At 36.5% G+C, this 24,817-nt stretch overlaps 1 protein-coding gene across 5 annotated transcripts in view; it reads left to right on the forward strand.

Annotated features, from left to right (window-relative positions):
* Positions 1-24,254, forward strand: part of F13B (coagulation factor XIII B chain) — a 36,276-nt gene extending 12,022 nt beyond the window's left edge. For 3 of the 5 annotated variants that reach the window (XM_027843379.1, XM_027843384.1, XM_027843383.1), the window contains 7 exons: positions 6,046-6,225; positions 6,320-6,505; positions 7,219-7,401; positions 13,805-14,011; positions 17,190-17,372; positions 18,387-18,597; positions 19,677-19,828. In XM_027843379.1, coding sequence (XP_027699180.1) covers positions 6,046-6,225; positions 6,320-6,505; positions 7,219-7,401; positions 13,805-14,011; positions 17,190-17,372; positions 18,387-18,597; positions 19,677-19,695 — 1,169 coding nt within the window. In that variant the 3' untranslated portion in view covers positions 19,696-19,828. The other 2 variants (XM_027843380.1, XM_027843381.1) reach the window with 2 other exon arrangements.
* Positions 24,255-24,817: the final 563 nt, after the last annotated feature.

The raw sequence follows: 24,817 nt of genomic DNA on the forward strand, positions 1-24,817 counted from the left end.
GCTTTCACAACTCTGAAATAAATTCTTAATAATCTCTAAATCTTGATTTAGTCACATAAAAGTATAGATGTTTCCAAACAGACATGTGCGATACATAATAACTTTATAGATATCATATATAATCTAGATAGTAACTATATAGACATAAACATATATATGCACATATATTCATATTTATATGCCAGACCTGTGATTTCATTAGTGCAGGGAGCTCCTAATGAGAATCTTTCTCTATCAATATGGACCACTATCGGCAATTTGTCATCCTAGTTGCCTGGGACTCTCACAGTTTAAGTGACTTGCCTAGGATCACAAAGTCAATACTGTGTTGGAAACAAGATTTGAATTCAGGTCTTCCCAACTCTGAGCCCAGCTCTATATCCATGTTGCCTTTCTAAATTTTGGATAGAATCTTGAAATATCGAACCCTTATGACTGTAAGAAAGTATAAATCAAGATCTCAACTTGGAGACAAACTAAGTGTTGAAGCAATATTTAGTCTTTCACCTCAAGAGTACTAGACATTTTTATTACTGTGTAGAACACCAGAATTACTATTTTCAAATGATTTTGTTCCTAAACCATGGTTATGGTTAAATGTAGTAGTTGTCTTTATGAGGTGATGCTATGTTTTTGAGTCTCCAAAAACTGACAGTTTCCAAGAAATCGTGTCTTACTTTGACCCCTATGTTTTCCCAAAAGAGGAGTAAAATAGGAATCAGTAAAGTGTGCTCAAATTCATGAGAGAAAGTTTCTTAACCTGTTCAGGGCATCACCAGTCACATGGACCATTGGAAACAGGATGGGTCAGTTTATAATTATACAGAGACATCTGCATAGAAGTTCTCTCTATTTTTTCTTGGTTCCTTTCAATGATCTGTCTTTGCACCAGAATTTAATGAGGCTGGAGAAAAAAGATATTCTTTCTTCTTCTCTCCCCTCCTCTGCCCAGCCAATCAAGCTCTACTTTCTTCAGGAAAAAAGCCTCATTACACCATCAGTGGATGCTATTCACTTCACCCAGCTCTAAAATTATGGTCACCCTCCCTTCAACCCTCCCCCCCCATTTCCCTCTAAACGTCTGGTCATTTTGTGACTGTAACACCTATAATGAGCCCAATTTCCTCCACTTTTAAAAGTTAACCTGGCTTTGTTCTGGTTAATATTAGGTTGAGAAGGCTATCTAGGAATATCATCTATAGTAATCCTTATGTAGTAATCCTTGAATAAGTATCTACTGATAGCATGCATGATGATAAATCTTTGATCCCAAGAAACTGTCAAAAAACAAACAAATAAACTCATAATAAGATTAACACCATGCTAGACAGCAAGCTTCATGGAATCAAAGGCCATGTACTTAATATTCTATTTTCTACAAGACAGCACAGTGGTCTACACTTAGCAAGTCCCTAGTATATCCTCTTTGAATTGAATGAATTAGTTACCAAGCCGTTCTGAACAACTAATACCATCTCTTCCAGCAGTGCGTTAGCTGTGTTTGGTTTCAGGGCATCTAAACCTACAAAGAAAAAGCCTTCCATATTAATTATTTCAACTAAGATAATCAAACTTTACTTAAAAGAACCTCTTGGTTGATGCAGAAGACATACGGTGCCCTAAGGATTAAGAGAACATTAATGTTGCTTTTCCAGTACTTTGTGAAACCCCAGCTGTAACCTGAAAGGCATCCTAAAGTCCTTTCCCCCTTATCTTGAACCTGTATCAAAACAATTACTTTTGTATCCCTTATCCCATGTTCCTTCTGTCCTTTAATTTTTAACCTGTACCCTCATGCTCTGTCCTTAAATCTTTAAACCATAAAGAATTCCCTGTCTCCTTCATCCTATGTCATAAAATCATTCCTTTATCTGTCTCTAATCTTTAACTCCCACAAAAACTTCTAAAATGATCTTGTAAGCAGCAATCTTCCTCATCCTGTTCTTACATGACAAGCTTCTGACTCTCTTTAAGTTGCTAGTCCTTTTTCCAGAGCTAGTCTGCTGCTTTTGTGATAATAAAGTTCCCAATGGTTACAGAGAAGGTCTAAGTGAATTCTTTCACACCTGAACCAGCTCTCCCAACTCTAAACCTCAACGTGTTGACTACTGATAAATTGGGTCATCAGGCAGTCAGTTACAAAATCCACAAACAAGGAACTACTTATTTATTATATTTTAAAATAAAACCTAGTAATTTTTGAGGGAGGAGGGGGCAGACCCCTCCTCTTTTGGATAATTCAAATTGTTGGGAATTTTTTTCCTGACACCAAACTGAAATTTACCTCTTGGCAACTTTTATCCTTTGCTTTAGGTTCTGCATTCTGGGATTAAATAGAGCAAGTCCCTTCTCCATGTGGCATCTCTTCAAATACTCAAAGACAGTTTTTATGTCCCTCTTGAGTCCTCTCTAATTTAATCATGAATTCAAAGTCCTTCACCATGCTGATGATCCTTCCTAAACTGTGGTGCTCAGTTCAGATGTAGCTTGACCACAAAGTAGCCCATTTCATTGTCAGTTCTAATTGTATAAAAAATCCTTCTTATATTGAATATTAAATTCATCTGTCTTGATCTTCCATCCTTTGATCCTCCCCCTAAAGCCTCAAAGAATAAGTTGTAGGCTTATTTTACATTGTATTTTTTCCAATATTTGAAGACAGCTCTTTTTTCTCCCTTAACTTTCCTCTTTCCAGACTAAACTTTCAATTCTTTCAGTCATTTCTGCCCTGGAACTACTTATGTAACTGTAGGACGCGGGCCCAAGTTATGGAACTTCTAGGATTATGTAACAAAGGGTTATAATTTTCACATAAAAATTTAATTCTGCAGGAGTAGAAATCTCTTTTGCTTTCATATATATCTAATTAATATTGTACTTATCCTACAAATATTAATTTAACCTTAATCATCATTGAAAAGTTGAAATCTAGTCTTTGTTTTTAACTTTGAAGAAGATTGCATTAGACTGTATAAATATTTTAATTATTTATTTTATATTCCTGATTAAGATGAAAAATTTGTATTATATTCTGATGGCAAAAAGTATTTATGCCCTAGTAATTTAGTCACTTTGTTGTCTCCCAAATACATAGTTTATTATTGTAATATAGACTCACTTAAAGTTTGTTCGATGAGGTCTAGAGATTTAGGGGTGCTGGGACCCCAAGATCACGACTCGCTGGTCTTGCCTGAAAGAACTTGACCCAAGCCTTTTTTTAGCCAAAGATAAAGTTTATTAAAGATCCACCATATTAGCCAGACTCTGAAGGAATCTGAACACCTGTGAGCTGTTGATTATGTTGTAAGAATGTGAGCTATCGGCTAGATTATAAGAATCTGAGCATCTTAATGGAGACAAGATGGACCTTATATACAGAAAGATTGTGGGAGGGATCTAGGAGTGGCCAAGTAGTTTGCTGGGACAGTGAGGTAATAGAATGCCAGGGACCTGGACCATGTGGCCAAGGGAGAATAGAGCCTAGCTAGGATTAAGGGTGGGAAGTGGCTGGGGCGGGGAGGTAAGACAATGGAGGGCTAGGCTAGGTTAAGGGTAACACAGAATTGGGAGATTGGACCAGTTGATGGGATTATAGCCTCAGGTGACTGCCAGAGATTTGGCCTTGTGGGAAAGTCCAGGGTTTTTCCTTTCTGGGGTCCAGATCCAACCCCATCAGTTCTACCTGTCCAAACCAGTGGTCTTGCCTGTTATGTAGCATAGTAAGAAATGCATAATAGTGATGGGGGTATAGGCCCTGGAAACCCCCCCCCCCCCCAACTTTCCCCTAAACTCTCCTTGAATTTTCCCACTTGATCAAATCTCTGGCATTTGCCTGAGGCATCGACCCTTCCCAGTTAATTAACTGCCCTTTCATTGTCTACACCTGTTCCCACCCTAGACCCCCACCCTTGATCCTATCTAGACCACAGTCTCCCTTGGCCTCATGGTCCAGGTCCCTGGTTCCAGGTCCTTCTCTGTAACCTCCCAGTTGCCCCAGCCTACTGGCCACTCTCATCAAGATCTTCCCTAGACCTCTTCTCCCAGTCACCCCAGACTACTTGGTTACTCCTAGATCCCTCCCACAGTCTTTTTGCATATAAGATCCATCTTGGCCTCCATTAAGGGGCTCAGATTCTTAAAACCTAGCCAATAGTGCAGACTAACTAGGAATCTTCCCCCTTCCCTCATTGATGTTCTAAAAAACCTTGCCTTTAGCTGAAAGAAGGCTTGGGTCCAATTCATTCAGACAGGACCCACGTGTCACTATTTTGGTGTCCTAGTACCCCTAAAAATCAACAACAGTAAGAATTTTTTTTTTGGTCTTAACATATGGTTTTGTTGGTGTAGGAAACTTTGTCAATTGCTCTGTCTATGCAGATCTTCAACTGTTCATTAACTTATTTTTTAGCACGGGTTTTTAATCTGGGGCCCATGAATTTGTTTTAAAATCATTTTGATTTATTTCCTTTTTAAACAAATTTTATGCATTTAAAAATATCATTATGAGGATTCCATAGGCCTCATCCGGCTACCAAAAGTGATAATTTTCTTCTAGAAAATTTTTGGGTACACTGAAAAATTAGGTGACTTATTCAGGCAAACAATACCATTTTGTATAAGAGGTGGGATCTAATCATAGCTTTTTCTCCAAAGCCATTCCTCTATCCACTATTAGCTCATAATAATGATAGCTCACATTTGTATATTAAGCAAGCAAGGATTTGTCAATCTCTACTATGTGCTAGGCACTGTTAGCCACATACAAAAGCAAAAGGTTTTATTTTATAAACAACAAAACAAAAGGGGGATCCCCTTTTGGAATGTAAGTTCCATGAGGGCAGAGACCACAAACACATACACAACTGCACATAAAACACACGTGTATATATAATCACACATATATACATGTGCATACACATATTTGTCTTGGTGTATATACACAAAAATGTAGTAGTGTTAAGGGATGGTGTGATGTTCAAGGTTTTTCAACCCCTCCTATTTGCCCCTCACCCTAATTTTGAGTCATTACCCAGATGGATTTCCTGGTAAAAAAACTCTACTTCCACTCAGGGAAATAGTAACAAAAGATAATTCTCTTTATCTTTTTCTTTTTTTTTTCTCAGCTCTAAGCCTTCAGTCAAAGAGAGTGTTCTGGCAAAACGTCTTCTTGTTAGGTCTATTTTAATGTCCTCTGGAAGATAATACCTTTTCAGTTGCCTCTTACCAACTTTATTTTCAGCAAGTATATCTCAATAATCAGATACCAATAATTAGCTGTTTACAAAGACAAAGTTAACAGTTAAGACAAAGAAAGATAAACATGCTTTTCTCATGCCTTAGCTCCTAAAAAGGAGAATCAGAATCAAGGAGAGAAAGATCTCAGATCATTGCCTTGGGGCAATAATGTAGTTTTAGAGGTTTCAGTAACAAAACTTCCCCAAACACCACACCTCATGCCTTAAGAAGCCTCCCTGCAAGAGTCCTGGATTGTGGCTTTTTTTTTTTTTTTTTTTTTTTTTTTTTGCTTTTTGGAGAGGCAATCAGGGTTAAGTGACTTGCCCAGGGTCACACAGCTAGTAAGTGTCAAGTGTTAAGGCTGCGTTTGAACTTAGGTCCTCCTGACTCCAAGCCCACACCTCTATCCACTGCACCACCTAGCTGCCGGGGATTGTGGCTTTGTGTCAGCTTTGGATCTACTCTCCCAGATCCAAGTGGCTTCCTACGGCTTCTCTTTCTCCAGTTCCATTCTTTTCTATTGGTCTTGTCAGGAATTAAGTACATCTTTAAGTCTGTCTCCTATACTAACAGAATTAACTTTTAAACTACTTTCCTCACAATTACTTTGAAGTAGCCAGTGCAAGAATCATCCCCATTTTTTATATGAGGAAACTGAGAGTTGGAGAGGTTAAGTATGACTTTACTGGGGTCCCACAACTAGTAAATGTAGCAGCGAGCAGTAGGACCCAATTCTGATACTAGAACTAGAGCTCTTTTTTTTTCATACCAAGTCTTATATAACTAAATGTACAAGTTTCTTTTCTCAAGAAAGAAGAAATAGATGTTCTCCACCACCACTGCCTCCAAATGCCAAAATGCAAACTCATCCCAATACCTTCTGGCATGGAAAAGTTATTCACGTAGAATGTGAGCTTAACTTTCAGATTGAAGGATCAGAAGAAATACGCTGTGAAAATGGGAAATGGACGACACCTCCAAAGTGCATTGGTTAGTAATATATGAGTCAATGTTCGGCCAGTAAAATCTGTCACGTAAATATAAACGGTCTTTTCTCTTTTATTTGTGGTGATTTTTTTTTCAGAAATAAAGGAGAAAATACCATGTGAGGAGCCACCTGCCATCATGAATGGCACAGCAAACATCTTTTCTAAGATCTATTACAATGGAGATAAAGTGACATATACTTGTGAAAATGGCTACCATCTTAAGGGATCTGATGAGATAATTTGTAAAAATGGAAAATGGACTCCACCTCCCAAATGCATTGGTAAGTATTCTATATTTAGGATAAATGGTATGGCTGATTAGATCAGCCATATGCCTTCTGATTTAGTAAATTTATGTACCTCTAGCAAGCATATACTGATTGAGTTAGTTATGAATAAATTACCTGCCCTGGCATCTCTTATGCTTGGGACACCTCTGTTGAAGTTATGCTGAGACTAGAAGTAATACTGTGTTTTAAGAACAGCAGGAAATAATAGTCTGGAAGAGAAACATTTGACTAGAAATGTTCTTGTGATCTATGTGATTGATGTCTGTCCTCATTGAAACAAGTTTTAACTGGAGAGACCCTTAGAGCAGGGCTATCCAAGGTTTTTCAATAGCAATCTCCATGATCAGAAATTCACATGTGTGAATCTCATAAGTTTTGTGAATGAGGACCATTTTTCCTATTTTTCTGTTTATGGCAAAATCTAGCATAGCACCTTGCATATCATAGTGACTTAATAAAGGGCTGTTGAGTTGCCTTGAATGAAATAGTGAAGTATTCATTGAAATGTTAGCTATTTAAATACGTATTTTTTTTTTTAGTAGTAATACAAAATCTGCCTAGGTATTCCTGATTTCAAGACCTGTTCTCTATGCAGCACAACAAATGATTGTGCTCTGAATATATTGATATAAAAAATAAACATGGGAGATTATGCATTTATGAATGCATGTTATCTTATTTCAACAATTAACTTTTTTTCTTAGAAAACAATGAAAACTGTAAACCACCACCTGAGATTGAACATGGGACTATTGTTAATGAATTATTGCCAAGCTATGTAACAGGGTCCTCAGTGGAATACCGATGCAATATATATTACTTGTTGAACGGATCTCAAAAATCACAGTGTGTGCAAGGAAAGTGGTCGACTCCACCTATTTGCTTAGGTAAGACCTCTCCCTATTGTGTGTATTTTAAGTAACATTCTTCTTGTATCTTTCATGTTATGATAGAAAATAAGTATTTAAATCTTCCTCCTATACATTTTCCTCATCATTTCTTCTAGATGAAAATTCCCAAAAGTTTTGCTCAATGTATTCTGTTTTTCTTCTTTTATAAATAGATTTTTGATCTTTTGCTTTTATGTTGTCTAGATTTCCCTATCCATCCCTTTCTCTCCCTCCTCCCAGTATGATAATTTTTTTAAAAGAGAGAAAATAAGGAAGAGAAGAAAATTTCAGCAAGATTTTGACAAAAAGGTCAATACCTCAAAAATATATTTTCCATTTTTATAGTTTATATCCATCAGCCTTTTTCCTCATCTCTGCAAAGGAGTAGAGGGGAGGGCGGGGGAGATGTCTCCTCATAGTTCTTCTTTGGGCCTAACTTTGTTTTGTGTAGTTTTGCAACATTCATTTTTACTGTTTTGTGGTGATTATTTCCATTTAAATTGTTTTAGTCATTGAGTATATTATTTCTTGTCTCTGTTCACTTTGCTGTGAGGCTTTCAAGTCACATCAACCAGCATTTATTAAATGCCTATTCAGTTCCAGGCACTGTGCTAAGTGCTGAGAATGAAGAGAAAGGCAAAAATAATCCCTGCCTTCAAGCAACTCATAATTATTCTCATAATTTCTTATAGCATGGTAAATTTCATTATTTTCATGTTCCAAAATTCATTTATCCCATCCCCAATCAATAGATATCATCTTTGTTTCTAGTTATTTTTCTTATTTTATTTTGGTGAGGCAATCAGGTTTAAGTGACTTGCCCAGGGTCACACAGCCAGGAAGTGTCAAGTGCCTGAGGTCAGATTTGAACTCAGGTTCTCCTGACTCCAGGGCCAGTGCTCCATCCACTGCATCACCTACCCACCCCTATTTTGAGCTATTGCTAAAACAAAAAGTACTACTATAAATAGTTTGTTGTATATGGAGCCTTTCTCTTTGCCGGTGTCTTCCTTGGAGCACAGGCCTAACAGTGGAATTTCTAGATAAAAGGATATGGACATTTCAACTACTTTATTTACATAACTCCAAATTGTTTTCCAGAATGGTTGTTCATATTCTCAGATTCATCAACAGTGAATCAGTGTGTCTGTCTTTTCACAGCCCCTCCATCTTTTGTCATCTTTGACAATTTGCTGGGTATAAGGTAAACCTTAGGGCTATTTATGATTTTTATTTCTTTTCTTATTGGTGATATAAAACATTCCTTCATATGGTTGAGAAAAGTTTACAATTCTTCATTTGAGAACTTTTGGTTCATATTCATTGCCCGCTTGTCTACTAGAAAAAGACTTTTGGGTCTTATAAAATTCAATATATCTTGAATGTCAAATCTTTGTCATAGATATCTAAGTCAGATACCCTGAAATGCCTTCAATCCTTTCTGAAAGGGAACTCTTCTGACTAATGAAAATTAACCCTGGATTGTAGACATTTAATGGGGAGGTGGGCTAAAAGTCTTCACCTTTTCCTGCTGAGAATGTGGTTTGATCATGAGATTCAGTAGCCTCAAGGCGTCTGAGCAGGGGAAGCTATCTCCATCTGGACCTCTCTGGTTAGTTTTCTCTTTCTTGAGCTGGATTGCCCTAAACTCTAGTGGAGGGAACCAAGGACATGGTGTTCTTCCCCCAGGCAAAGGTTCATTCAAATTAGGTCTCTAGTTGGCTGGTGTCCCACCCAACTAACTAGCATGAGGTTAGGAGCAGATCTCTTCACTCAGTCATGCCCTTCAGAGGCTGACTGACCTTTTTAGGAATTAGATTTTAACAAAAATGAAAGGAAAAGGATAGATCACAAGTTAATTAATTAGTTATTAATATAATAGTACAATATTAATGTCTCTTATCCCCTCCAGCATTTATCATTTCTGATAGATGTGAGGTAGTACCTTAGAGTTGTTTTAATTTGTATTCTCTAATCAATAGTGATTTAAAGCATTTTTTCATAGGGCCATAGATAGCTTTGATTTTTTTCAAAAATTGCTTGTTATATCCTTTGACCATTTATAAATTGGGGAATGGCTCTTGTTTTTATAAATCTGACTTAATTTCCTACATATTGGAGAAATGAGGCCTTTATCAGAGAAATTGGTGTAAAATTTTTTGATATTATTTCATTTTCTGTGGTATTGATGGGGGATGGGATCCCTAAAAGGATCCCAAAGCCCCTGAACCAAGTCTCTAGCATTTGCCTGAGGCACCTGGTCCATCCCAGTATAATCCTTTTAACTGTCCTTTCATTATGGCCCTGATAGTCTGCACTTGGCCCCACCCCAGGCTATTCACTACTCCTTAATCCCATCTAGACCCTTCTCTGTTACCTCCCACTCTATTGGACCACTCCTTGATCACATCCAGATCTTCCCACAGTCTTTCTGCATATAAGGTCCATCTTGCCCCCCCATTAAAATGCTCAGATTCTTTAAGAGTCTGGCCTACTTGCCAATACAAGTGTCATAAATCGCTCAGATTCTTAAAATCTCACCCACCTCAAGTGATGTTTTAATAAACCCTGTCTCTTACTGAAAGAAGGTTGTACTCAAATTCTTTCAAAGCAGAGCCCATATCTTCTGCCCTTGAATTTCAGAACCCCTAGACCACAACTGTACTTTTTAGCAAAATGTAGTTTCCCTGATTATCTCTTTTAATTAGGTCTATTTTACTTTTGCTTTGTCTGAGATCATGATTGCTACCCTCTGCCATTTTTACTTTAGCAGAAGTGTAACAGATTTTGCTCAAGTTCCTTATTTTGACTCTCTGTGTGTCTTTCTGTTTCAAGTATGTCTCTTATTAACAACATATTGTTGGATTCAGGTTTCTAATCCATTCTGCTGTCTGCTTCACATTTACAGTTAAGATTCCTAACTGTGCATTTCCTTCCATCCTGCTTACTTCTGTTTATCCTTCTCTCTTTTTATCCTGGCCCTCCTCTGAAGTCTGTCTTGTTTCTAACCAATGCTTCCCTTAATCTGCTCTCCCTTTTATCATTCTTCCTCCCACCCCCATATCTCTTACCACTTCCCTTCCTATTTCCCTATTGGGTAAGATAGATTTTATACTCAACTGAATGTGTGTATGTATTTTTTCTCTTTGAGCCAGTTCCATGAGTAAAGTTAAAGCATTGATTGTCATCCCACCCCCAACCTTCTCTTCCACGTGAAAGTTCTACCTTGCACTCTTCTTTTATGAGAGAAAATTTTCCCTAATTCACCTCTTCCTTTTCCTTCTCCCAGTCCACCCCTCTTTCTCACCAATTTATTTATTTATTTTTAAAGACTTCATTCCAACATAATTGACTCACACTCATGCTCTCTCTGGGTAGACTCCTTCTAACTGCCCTAAGAATAAAATTTTTTTTAGGAGTTACATGTATCATCTTTCCATAAAGAAATGTAAACAGTTTATTGAGTCTCTTATGATTACTCTTTCATCTTTGCCTTTTTATGCTTCTTGAGTCTTGTGTTTAAATATCACATTTTCTATTAAGCTCTGGTCTTTTCATCAGGAATGCTTGAAAGTCCTCTATTTTGTTAAATGCCCATTTTCTACCACAAGGATTATACTCAGTTTTGCTGGGTAGGTTATTCTTCATTGTAATCCTAGCTCCTTTGCCTGCTGGAATATCATATTCCAAGCCTTCTGCTTCTTTAATGTAGAAGCTGTTAAAGCTTGTGTGATCTTGAGTTTGGCTTGATGATATTTGAATTGTTTCTTTCTGACTGCTTGCAATAGTTTCTCCTTGATCTGGGAGCTCTGAAATTTGGCTATAATATTCCTGGGAGTTTTAATGTTGGGATCTCTTTCAGGTGGTGATTAATTCTTTCAATTTCTACTTTACCCTCTGGATCTAAGATGTTGGTGCAGTTTTCCTTTATAAATTCTTGAAATAGGATGTCTAGGTGATTTTTTTTTATTACAGTTTTCAGGGATTCCAATAATTCTTAAATTATTTCCCCGGGATCTATTTTTCAGGTAAATTGTTTTTCTGATGAGATATTTCACATTTTCTTCTATTTTTTCATTCTTTTAAGTTTGTTTCTTGATGTCCCATGGAATCATTAGCTTCTACTAGCCCAATTTTATTTTTAAAGAATTATTTTTTTTCAGCTAGCTTTTGTACCTCTTTTTCCATTTGGCCAATTCTGCTTTTTAAGGAGTTCTTTTCATCAAGTGAATTTTTGTACCTCCTTTGACATTTGGCATATTCTACTTTTTTAAAATTCTTTTATTATTATTATTATTAATTTATTTTTAGTTTTCAACAATCAATTCCACAAGCTTGAGTTTTACATTTTTCTCCCCCTCCCTCCCCACCTTCCTTCCCAAGACAGTGCACAATCTGATATAGACTCTACATATACATTCCTATTAAACATATTTTCACATTAGTCATGTTGTAAGGAAGAATTAGAACCAATAGCAGGAACCACAAGAAATAAGAAATAAAACAAAACAGAAGGAAAAAAAGAGCAAATAGTATGCTTGATCTGCATTCAGACTCCACAGTTCTTTCTCTGGATGTTGATAGCATTTTCCATCATGGGACCTTTGGAGATGTCTTAGATCCTTGCATTGCTGAGAAGGGCTAAATCCATCAATCTTAGTCATAGCACAATGTGGCTGTTACTGTGTACAATGTTCTCCTGCTTCTGCTCACTTCACTCACTTCAGTGCATACAAGTCTTTCCAGGTTTTTCTGAAGTCCACCTGTTCATCATTTCTTATAGCACAATAGGACTATTCTACTTTTTATTTTTGTTTCAGTGAATTTTTGTGCCAATTCTGGTTTTTAATATATAGTTTTCTTTAAAAGTTTTTGTGTCTCTTTTACTAAGCTGTTAATTCTCTCTTTATAATTCTCTTGTATAACTCTCACTTCTTTTTCCTCTACGGCTATCTCTTTCTTTAACTCTTCCAAGTGATGAAGTCAGGTTGTGTTGTAATGGGATGTCTCTAAAGAATTTCAAAGACTCAGGCCAACTTCAAGACAGAGAGATTTATTATGGGTTTGAGGTTTCATGCTCTGATGAATAGCTGAGTTCCTTAGAGGAACTGGCAATTTTAGTAAGAGAAAAAAGACAATGTATTATAGATTATATGATACTGATTACACAATCAAAATTTACATAGAATATAGGAAAATGATTAATATTAAAAAGGCAGGAGGGGTTTGTTAAAGGATTAGGTAATGGGGAGGGGTCCCAGCCTCAGTAGAATTGCACATACAGTTACCCACAATGCATACAGAAAAACCCAAAAGGAGGGCATTTATATATGATAATGATATTATAATAAGCCTCTCTATGTCATAAGTTTACTCTAGGTCAGTTCTTTACTATTACTGCTCAGGTGTTATTTTGAGGGGGGGTGGCTTCTATGGTTTAGTGTTCAAGCATCCTGGTTTGTATCCTGGTGATGCTGCTTTCTGATTGGCTAGCTATTGTGATCCTGTCTGGTCAAGACAGATAGGCATTGTGGTCCTGTCTTTGGTTAAATAGATGATGTGGTTGTGGTTGAGTACATGGATACACCTATTTATGTGGGAAATATATGAATTGGTTCTGGAGGCAGAGGCTAGCTAGAGGATTGAGTGTGGGACAGTGATAGCTAGTGGCAGTGGGCCTGCTGTTCAATGAGGCCTATGCTTGAGTTTGGGGGCCTGTGGTATTGTTAAAACCTGTTTGTGTGGCCAAATCAAGGCATGCCTGCTGTTCACTGGGGTCCATAAGAAAGTTAGAATATTGGGGCTGGGAGCAGCTTTATTAGGATTCCATCACAGGAATTCTTGCTGACCTTGGGTCAATTAGCATTTTTACTCTGAGACTTTGCTTGTAGCTGTTTTTTGCATTGTAGTCTTCCCTGCCACCACAGTAGTTTTTTATGATCAAGTTTTTTGTTTTGTTGTTGTTGTTGTTATTATCGTTTGCTCATTTTTCCCCTTCTAAAAGCTAATTCATCAAATGCTTTCATGAATTTACCATCACCAAAAATTTGGTTAAAATTTAATCTGAACAATTGTTTTTTTGTCTACTAGTCCTGCGGTTTTTGTGTTCTTGCCTCCCACCTCCCCCTTCCATTTCTCCTTGTTTAGATTGTAAGCTCTCCAAACAGAACCATTTATTCCTTTGTCTTTAATTATACAGCCCATAATGGTGCCATTATGAGCTCTAAAAGATAAATGGTTTTTGTGTGGGATGGGTTCCAGCTAGACTCACTTGCCAGTATGATAACAAAAATGCCCATCATTTTTGGGAAGACTTTTTAACATATGACATAAATTAAAATATTATGTCAATGGGGGGAAAAGTATGTGAAGTATGTAAAGACTTTTTTTTGTTTTGCAGAGCCATGCATTGTTAATGCTGATCATATGAACAATAACAACATAGAAATGAAATGGAATATTGAAGGAGAGAGATACTTTTTACATGGTGATAATATAGATTTTATATGTAAACAGGGATATGATTTATCCCCATCAACAAGACCTTCTGAACTGGTAGTGCAGTGTAACAGAGGAGAACTGAAATATCCAACATGCATTAGAAAAGGTAGGAGTAAATTCTGACAGTTTCCTATTAACCCAAATATCCCCAGCTTTATTTAAAGAATATGACCTTGCATGAATTATTCAATTTCTCTGGGCCTCAGTTACATCCATAAAACCAAGGGTTTGGACTAGATCAATCAGTACTTACCTATCAGAACTATAGTAATCTCACATCTGGGCCAAATGAGAATAGGGGTGAAGGGGATGGGCAAGACCTTAGGGAGAAAAATCAGACATCAGAGCACAAGACCCACAGAGGTGTGTGTGTGTGTGTGTGTGTGTGTGTGTGTGTAGAAACACTGGGATATCACTCCTTTGGGAAGTTTATGAAGTTCTGTTTTAGGGGTGGGCCAGATACCAGCACCCTAATAGTTCAGGTTCAATGTTGGGACAAAATAAAGTACCGGTAAGTCACTGAAGACCTAACAAAAAGAAAGATTACTTAGCTCTATATAGCAAGAATGTGCAACAAGGATACAATGGCAATATGACAGAATTTTTGGAGAATACACTGACTAGGTACAGCTATCAATCATCAATCAATAACACAAAGATAGGAGAGAAAAATTGTAGTTTATTACATTCAGAGCAACATGGTGGGCTTCACTGAATACTAACCAATGAATCAGTGAGCCCTGAGCATAAGTTTTGCAACCATATATATAATTTGAATACAAAAGCAGGATGGGTACAGTGGGATTTTACAGAAAGCAGAAGGGGAATGTAAAGATTTCCACATCAGAAAATAGACAACAGAGGGGGAAGATAAGTATGAATGCATCAGAAAGAGTAGGGAACTAGCTGGTTAAAACTAGAGCTATGGCTGATGTCTCAAGCTTGATTTTTGCTAGCAGCAGGGTACATAACCTTTTTGCTTCAAGCAAACAGTATTAGGAAGTTAAAGATTAGAGTTTGAGGCAGAGATCAGTTTTTTTGTTTTGTTTTGTTTTGTTTTGGTTTGGTTTTTAGTGTAATGGAAACAAGAAGCCTAAGACAGAAATTCTTTTATCACAGCACTTAGCTTCTTACACGTGGCCCCTTTCATCTCCATATGGAAACTCATCTGTTCAGCAGTTCAGGGTATGGTGTTCAGATATCCACCAAGTTGAAAGGCCCTCAACCCTCTTATGGTAGGACCTTTTATGACTAAAGGTAACTAGGAATCTGGGTCAACAGAGCCAGAGGCCACCAGGAAGCTGTGATAAGGGAGCTTGATCCTTTCAATACCTTCTGTTGATTTTGTCCTAACCGGTGTAAGGCAAGAGATAAATGGAACCTTGATAGAAACTGGTCACATACACACCATAGAACACAGAAAGGATGTTGAGGGAGGGAGCAAGGTAGGACTGGATAGGAGTGAGGAGGCCTTGGGATCACATCTTGGCAAGTGCCCATAATTTTGTGTGTGTGTTTGTGTGTTGTGACTTTTCCGCAGGAGGGAAAAAGGGAAGGAATCAAGAAGCATATATTAAGTATCCACCAGGAGCCAGGTACTGGGCTATGTTCTTTACAAACATCACCTCATTGAACTATGCATGGGGGAGAAGAACCTGCCTTAGTTAATTAAACATTGTTTTGGTTTCGGATATTGAAAAAAATGGGTAGATTCACTTTCTAATTCTTAAGTTTTTTTTTTCTATTAAGATCCCCAAAACATATCTATATAAATGGGCTCATAGTAAATAACAAGTATATTGGTGGTATTGGAAAACTATTGCTGTAACAAAGATGGGTTATAGTAGAAAAAGTGTGTAAATGTACCTTTTGTGATTATTGAGAAGTTATCAATAGAGGGAGTTACAGTAAAATAAGTATACCAGCCATGTGGTATTGAGTTGAGTCAGATCAATAAGGATTTATTCAGTACTTACTATGTTTCAGGTACTGTGCTAAGCACTAGTTAAGAAAGCTAGCAATAAAGGGGACTACAAAAAAACAAGCCTACAGTTGATAAGCTTTAGAAAGATACTGTTAAGTGCTATTGTAAGGCAGGCACTCTCAAGTTTTACCTCTCAAATTGTTCTTAGCTGAAGTATGGTGGTTCTAAGGCTGGGTAAAGGCATAGAGATGATTTTGTCACAGATAAAAAGGGACTATGATGTGGGGATGGAAGAGGGCTGCAGCTACCTTCATGATGTTAGGTGCCATAGGATGAAATCCTGGGTGTCTCTGCCCTACCTATAACTATGTACCTACTGTAAGATTCCTTCCAGTTCTGAAAAGAGTCTTCTTCCCATGAGGATAAATATGCACCAGCATAACCAGAGATTTATTCCTGTGTATGAGTTAAGCAGTTCTGCAAGTGATTACATTTCCTGAGTATGTCCTACTGGGCATGGTCTGCAAAGGATCAAAGACTAGGATGGGGCAGAGGGAAGGTCAAGGGCAGTAGCACACTTTTTTTGTTAATTTTGTTTTTAATTTATAGAATAAAACAAGCATTTCCATAACATAGTACATTAAAAAAGATGATTGCACAGAAAACTGCCAATCTACTATGTACAATTTACTATTCCTTTCAAATATACAACAAAATTATCTTATAAATTTATTTCTTTTTTTCCTTCCCCCAATTTAGCCATGACTACCATTAGACACAAATTGGTATATTTGTATATGTGTGTGTGTGTGTGTGTGTGTATATATATGTATATATATATATACATATATACACACATATTTACACACATATGTAGAATTATTCAATACATGCTTCTATTTATCAGCTCTAAAACATGTAATTCTGTAGGTGACACATTTCAGCTTTATTTTCTCCCTAGGTATTGGCCTTATGAGCTTAAAAAAAAAAGAGAAAGAAAAAAAAGAGAAAATATCTTCCTAGAGAATAATTTCAAAGTAGAAACTAGTGGATTTTCTTTTTTGAACCAATTGTGAATAAGAAAATACAGCCATAAATATTAAATTTTGTATGCATAAAAGCTTATTTGAATGTTAGGAGATGGAATTTTAAAGTTAATATTAAATTTAAAAGTAAGACATTATTTTGATGATATACTTGGAAACTTTAATACAGTGTTTGAGTTTCATACTTAAAAAAAAAAGCCTAAATGATTTAAAGGCCATCTATCTTTTAACTGCCTAACAATTTGAAGAGCAATAATATTTCTTTACTGTTTGTCCTCTCAATTTGATATAAAAACTTATTTTTTTTTTTGCAGAATTTGGAGGAAAGTGTGGATCTCCTCCAATTATTAGATATGGCAATGTTATTGGCTTATCACAAATGAGTTATGAAAATGGTTCCTTAGTAGAGTATAGATGTCCAGATTATCATGTCTTGCAAGGGTCTAAGACAGCCTATTGCTTGCAGGGACAATGGACTACACCACCATCATGTGTAGGTATGTATTTTTTGAAATATTTTTATTCCAATACACAAGTTGTACTTTATTTGGGTTAGTGTTAAAAACAAACAAAACTCCTATCAGCTTCTTTTTGGCATTTGTGTCATTCTATCTGCCAAGAACATTTTAACTTGTTTTCCTACTTAGAATAACTGTATACAGCTACATACCTCATCATTTCTATATTAGATATCATTTGGAGTACATTGGAAATCCATAAATATTAACATCTTAGCAGGATGTAATTGAACTTCAATTCAGAAGTACCTAAATAGATCCTTTTGCTTCCTACTTCTTCCACTTGACACTGTCATAACTCTCAGCAGCTGTCTCTTCCTCACTAAAAATCAAAGATGGAAAATTGTCCAGCATCTGATGTAGGACTAGGGTCTGAGCAGTTAATTTTAGCTGCCCTCAATTGCCTTAGAAAAGGAGTACCTCTCTGCCAACAGCAGTCTTCAATGATCCTTTTCCTCCTTGGATTTTCTAAAGAAGGAATAAAGAAACTTCTTTTTAAATGGATATTAACAGTTTATCTACTCTGCTGGGCAGGAGCTATAGGGCTATAAGACAGCAAGTTCTGACCATTTTATGCCATGTACCTGAAAACCAACTAAGGTACCCTTGTTAGTGGACTAAAACAAAAAGCCTTTGTTCTGGATTTCTAGGCCGTAGGGTCCAGCTTTAAAATTTTTTTTCCCCTTGAGGTTAGTATTGGTAACCATAAGATATACCACTGACTTACTCTTGCCTGTGTAATTTTTGAGATTATGCTATACATATTTGTAATGAAATTTGTTTTCTTACTTTCTCAATGAGGAATGGAGGAGAAGGAGGTGAGAGGGAGAGAATGCAGATGTTAAAATTAAATAAAATTCCATTTTAACATGTTAAGCTCATGGTATGTAAGAAAATGCCAGTTTCTATAATTGCTTTAAATTTTTTTCTTGCTGTTATATTGGTACAACTTTTTACTTTTGCTGTTTCCTTCCCATCCTTTCCCCTCTGCAGAACCTTGCCTGTTATCTTCCACTGAGATGGAAAATAACAATTTGATTTTGCAATGGAATTTTGACAACAGGCCCTATTTTTTCCATGGCGAATACATTTCATTTCTCTGTAAAAGGAACAGTTTTCTAGCTGCATCTTTTACAGAATCTGAATTGAGAGTGCAGTGCCACAGAGGGCAACTCAAATATCCTCGGTGCATTGAAAAAGGAAGGTAAGATGAGATCTATTTCTATGTTCACATAATCATTTTTTCAGTCAAGGAAGGCCACCATGTATAATGAGAAGGGCTCTGCACTTGGAGTCAGGAGATCTGGGTTTCATCCCACTTCTGTCATTTACTAGCTGCGTGACCTGAGGCAAGTCTCCTCATCTTTTGGACTCTTGGTTTCTCCATAGGTGAATTAGGAGTCAGAATGCTTGCACTCTCATACTTGAAAAGGTTATTTTGAAGAGAACACTCTTTCCCACAGTCAATGTTCCATCTTCTACCTCTACATCTTTTCTCAGATTATTCCCCCTAGCCTCCATTATTTCTGACTTTCAGAATCCTTATCTTTCTTCAAGGCTCAGTACAGAAACTACCTTCTCCATGAAATCTCACTGTTCTCCCCGGTTGTTAATGCTCCCTCTCTCCTTAAATTACCTCGCATTTAATTATCTTGGTAAATGTTTTTTCCCTCCAGTAAGATGCCTTCTGTAAGGGCAGGAGTGTTTAATTTTATTTTGTACTAGTGCCTTTTACTGTTTAGTTGAATTGAAATATGTTTCATGTAGGTTGCTAAAACTACAAAGTAGTTTAATTCCACACCCAACCCAATTTATAGATGAGGAAATGGAGTTTAAAGAACCTAAGTACTTGCTTATGGTTAGGGTCAGACATTAGTGACAATGATAAGACTTTTACTTAGGTATTCTGACTTTATCTAGTCAGTGCTGTTTCAAGTATACCATACTTTCTTTTCTTGAGTAATGTGTGAAAAAAAAATCAGGGTTTAGATGACTAGAAATCATGGACAGCATTAACGCATCTTGCAGAAAAAGCAAAATTCTTAGTGGCTAAACTTTGTCATCTCAATAAAGAAAGTAGATGGTTACCACAAGAACTAATGAATTTTTAAAGCAGTTCTTTGAAATTAATAAGCATTTTAAACCATGTATGACCACCTGCCTATGTTATTGCATCATTAAGAAAAAGTAATTCTTTGAACAGAAGATTGATGTTTAAATATCAATAGGTAGTGGGAACAAAGCTCATATATATATATATATATATTCTTTTTCTTTTTAAAGGATTCAATACAGCCATTAAGGATATGAAAAAATGATGGAAAGAAGAGGAATATTTGAGAGCATCATAAAACACTTTATACTTAAGAAGAATAAAAATATCACTTAAAATAATAAATACCATTTGAGCTGTTTACAACTTTCAACCAAAATTACATATGCTGAACATTTTCTCATTGTTTATAAAAAGTTCATAGTATCATAGATTTAGAGCTAGAAGGGAACTTAGAGCACACTTAGTCTAACCCCCTCATTTTATAGATGACGGTATGCTTAGCTGCTGAAAACCTATACCTTTAGTGCACAGGGCAACCAAGTAATGCCCTGACCAACAGTTTTTGTGTATTATATCCTTGCACTTTGTGAAAGTAAAATATAGCAGGGAAAATATTTTCTACTATGCAAACGGATACATATAAACTTACATGCATACATTACACACATTTGTACATGTAAACCTTTTTTCATATGATATTCAAAAATTTTGAACTTCACATTTATTATGAACTTGAAATAAAGGCTAAACAGTGTTTTGCTCATTCTGGAAAGATTGAAAGATGGAAAGCTCTGTCAATAATATAATCCTAGAAACTATCCAGAGGTTGTAGCAATATCTTTCTTCTAAATCAGAGGTTCCCAAACTTCTTTGGCCAATTGCTCCCTTTTAAAAAAAATTACTCAGTGCCCCCCCTGGGAATCTACTTTCTTTAACTCTTTAATAGATTTTTTTTTTTTGCTTAGGCAGTTGGGGTTAAGTGACTTGCCCAGGGTCACACAGCTAGTAAGTGTCAAGTGTTTGGTCTGAGGCCAGATTTGAACTCAGGTCCTCCTGACTTCAGGGCCAGTGCTCTATCCACTGTGCCACCTAGCTGTCCCTCTTTAATAGATTTTTAAAAAAATTTTGCATCATTTAAAAAAAAATCAAAATGATGCATCTTAAATTTAATAATTTATTGTATATCTGTGGATTTTTTTCTTACATTGAAATTTTGAAGATGCAAGTCATGTAACCATATAGTATTGTATTGTAAACAAGTCTTTACATGCACATATTCCTGCTGATGCATGCTGGACTTCCCAACAATGTGTGACACCTCACCTGCCAACACTTGCTTGTTAAGACCTGTTAATGGACCTGACCATTGATCGTTTTAACTTGCATTTTGTTTGTTTATTTGGAAAATGTAATCACTATGACTTTAGCTCTGTTACACAACACATGAAGCATGAATGGTTTTTCAAAATTTTCTTATCTTTTCTTCTTTCGTTATACTTCCACTGCCCCCTTATTTTTATTCAGTGCCCCCCAATTGCATCCGAGACTACTACTGCCCCCTGGATCATTCTAGTGCCCCCCAGGGGGACAGTATCTCCCACTTTAATGGTCAGGTACTCTTGCATTAAACTCAACAAAAATTTACTTTAAAAATACATAAGGGAAGAAAATGAAGGAAGAGAACCTTGTGCATCTTTCCAAATGAAATATGAGAAGGATCTAAAATTGCCAATAGTGTGACAATGAACAATGCAGATTTTTATTCTACTTTGGTGGGATTCTTGTTTTGCTTTGTTTTATTACCTTTAACCATTTGTTGCCATCATGTTAAAGAGTCCTTCAAATATTATTTCTACTATTGAGAACTTTCTTCAATTTAAAGAGAAAAAAAGATTTGTTTACCTAACATCTGAAGATTATTCTTGTTTATCTAACATCTGTAGAAAATAGTACAGAATAAAATACTTGTTACATGAAACAATATTTTATTGGATATGCCAAGATGAGTTTCTAATGTGAAAGAGACCTTCTTTTGAGAAGGGATAAAAAAGAACAAGATGGAGAAGAAGTGTTTATTGAAGTAGTTCATCTGTTTAATTCATTATATTTTATTTTCCCTATTTAATGGTCATAAAAAGTCTACTTAAAAAAGTCATCCACACACCAAAACCTACGAATTCTAACAGTCTCCTCCTAGGTGGTCATGTCAAAGTTACCGAGAACCAATAAAGTCCAAGGCAAGCAGCTAGACCAAAACATTAGAAATGATAAAAGTGTGACAATTTCGTTTGATTTGATAATTAACTCTTTCATTTGTGTAGACATAATATGTTCTATTGTGTAGGACAATCAACTTCTAATTGCAGTGTTTGGATGCAAAATAGTCTCACCTCTTATAATGGTTTAAAGCCACACTTACTTCCCATGGGGGCTTTGTTTAACTGGCTCTGGGCCACACTTTCAAGATGCCTGGCACCCAGCTCTGTTCTCAGAGGTACCTTTCTTTATCACTAGGTTATAGAACATTCTATCATTAAGAATAAGACTTCAACTCGATACATTTGGATTGATCAATTACTGATTCATTTGGTACTCAACAAATCATTTGCAACTTTGTACTTAGAACTGGACTATGCTTGATTTATGTGTAGTCCAAACAAGTGCAGACAGATTTAATCTGGTCCAACGTAGTTCAATCTGGTCCAATTTGGTTCAATCTGGTCTGGTCCTAACTGGTTCAATCCACTTCAATCTGATTTAGACCAATTTAATTAAGTTCAATCCAGTCCAAACCAGTAAAATCCAGTTCAATCTAGTCCATATTGGTATAATCTTGTTTAATCCAGTACAGACTATTGTCCATGTCTCTCCCATCCTCAGTAAATCATCACTTGGTCTGTCTATCTCTAGCTCTTTCTTCTCTTTAAGAAAACTGTCTACAATAGAAGCTTCTACTTTCTTTTCTTTCCTTAATTCTTTAAGGTAGTCTGGCTTTCAGCCTCATCTTTTAACTGAAACTTCTCTCTCCAGAGTTACCAATGATATCTTAATCACCAAATCTAATGGCATTTTTCTAATCCTCATCCTTCTTTACCTTTCTGCTGTCTTTAAAACTGTCACCCTCTACTCCTTGATACTTTTTTTACTCTATGTTTTTATAATACAGTCTATTCCAATGATCTCCTCCTACCTGCTTGACTATTCCTTCTCTGTCTCCTTTGCTAGATATTCATCCAGGTCACACCCACTAAAGGTAGGTTCACCCTAGGACTCTGTACTGAGCCTTCTTCTCTTCTCCATCTTTACAATTTCAATTGATTATTTCATTGGCTCCCATGATTTCAATCATCATCTCTATGCAGCTGACTCTTAGATCTATTTTTCCATCCCTAACCTCTCTCCTGACCTCTAGTCTCTCATTTCCAAATTCCTATTGGATATCTTGAACTGAATGTCCTGTAGACATTTTCTACTCAATATACACAAAACTGAACATACTATTTTCCCCTCAAGCCCTCCCCTCTTCTATTACTTCCTTATGATTGTCAAGGGTACCACCAACCTCCCAGTTCCCCAAACTCACAATTTAGGTATCATCCTTGATTCCTCACTCTTTCTCACCTTTCATACCCAATCATTCACCAAGTCTTGATATTTGTACATTTGCAAAATCTATTTCATAAAACCCCTTGTCTCCTTTGACACTGTCACCACCCTAGTAACAACTCCCCACCTCATACCTATATTATTGGACTAGCCTGTTGGTTGATCTCCCTGCCTTAAGTCTCTCCCTACTCCAGTTTATTCTCCATTGGGCTATCAAAGTGATCTTCCTAAAGCACAGATCTGACTATGACACTTCCCTATTCAACAAGCTTCAATGGCTCCCTGTTTCCCCCAGGATCAAATATAAAATTCTCTGACTTTCAAACCCCTTTGAAACCTATCTCCATATCTTTCCAATCTTCTTACATCTTACCTTCTTTCCGTCAAGTACTCTGCTATCCAGTGACACACTAGCTTCTATGCTACTTCTTGCACATGACACTCCATTTCCCCATTCCAAGCATTTTCATTGTCTCTTCCTCATATCTTGAATACTCTCCATCTCCTATCTACCTTCAAGTCTCTGCCAAAGTCCCAGTTTCTGTAAGAAGTTTTTCCCCAATCTTCCTTAATCTCATACTTTTTTTGAGACTTCTTTCAATCTATTATACATGTATATATGTATAAATATATGAATAAATGTAAGTCTTACATATTTAATATATATTTATTTTCTTGCACATAGTTGTTTGCATGTTGTATTCTCCATTAGACTGTGAACTCCTTGAATGTTTTTGCCTTTCTTTCTAAACCTAGTGCTTAGGGTCAAAAAGATTGCTCCCTTTTCCTTGAGGCATTGATGATGTCTTGGCTTCAAAATCTGGCTTGGAACATCTGAACACAGAAATGTTCTTAATACTCTGGAATGTTGGAATGCTAAGATACCCTTTGGACTTTTTAAACTCATAAATTATGAAGGCTTCATTCCTTTTATCTAAAATGGAAATGAACAAAAGCGGAAGCCCATTTCTTCGGGACCTCATGGCCTTGGGGGAGAAAGTCCCAAGGCCTTCTCCTTACAGCACTACCCTCACCAAGCTCCATGAATGAAGAGGTCACTGAATGAGGCTAAGGCCAATATTCTATGGCTGAAACTGATAGGCCTTTTTGAATGCCTCTGCAGTTCCTTGATTATCATTCATGAACTGTTGCAGGGTCATCAAACAGTAATGTTCCAAGAAGAGAGAAGTTGGGAATGAGAAAAAAAAATAAAAGTCATTGGAGACCTCTGCCTCGGAAGTCAACCAGTGTGACACCAGGGACTCTGAGTCAGAGATCGCAGTTACCCACATGATTTTTGCCCTGGATGATCCAAAACCTTTTGATTTTTCTGCCCAGCTCTTCACAAAAGAGCTTAAAAATTTCAAGGAGAAATGAAGAATTCATAGATGTCTCTCTGTCATCTGTGAAAAAAAGTAAGATCAAAACATTTGAGCACATTATACATTAAGCTGACCTCAGGGGAAATCAAGCATGGTTGCTAATAGGAATTGTTTAAAAAAATAATAAAAAACTCATGGTTACTATGTTTAATTCAGTTCCACTGAGCAAACATTAATTAAGCATATGCTATATGTAAAATACAATACACAGTGCAGGTGCTTTCTATCCACTGATACAAAAAAAAAATGACATTATATCATGATCAATAAGTTTATGTTCTGCTGGAGACAATACCTAGTAAATCTGTAGATTTAATCATTTCCTTGAGATAAAGTTTGGGAAATCCATGTACTCATTGATACTCTTCCTCTACTTGGGG

Source organism: Vombatus ursinus, unplaced genomic scaffold, assembly GCF_900497805.2.
Source record: "Vombatus ursinus unplaced genomic scaffold, bare-nosed wombat genome assembly UNPS02014909.1, whole genome shotgun sequence".
Lineage (NCBI taxonomy): Eukaryota > Metazoa > Chordata > Mammalia > Diprotodontia > Vombatidae > Vombatus > Vombatus ursinus.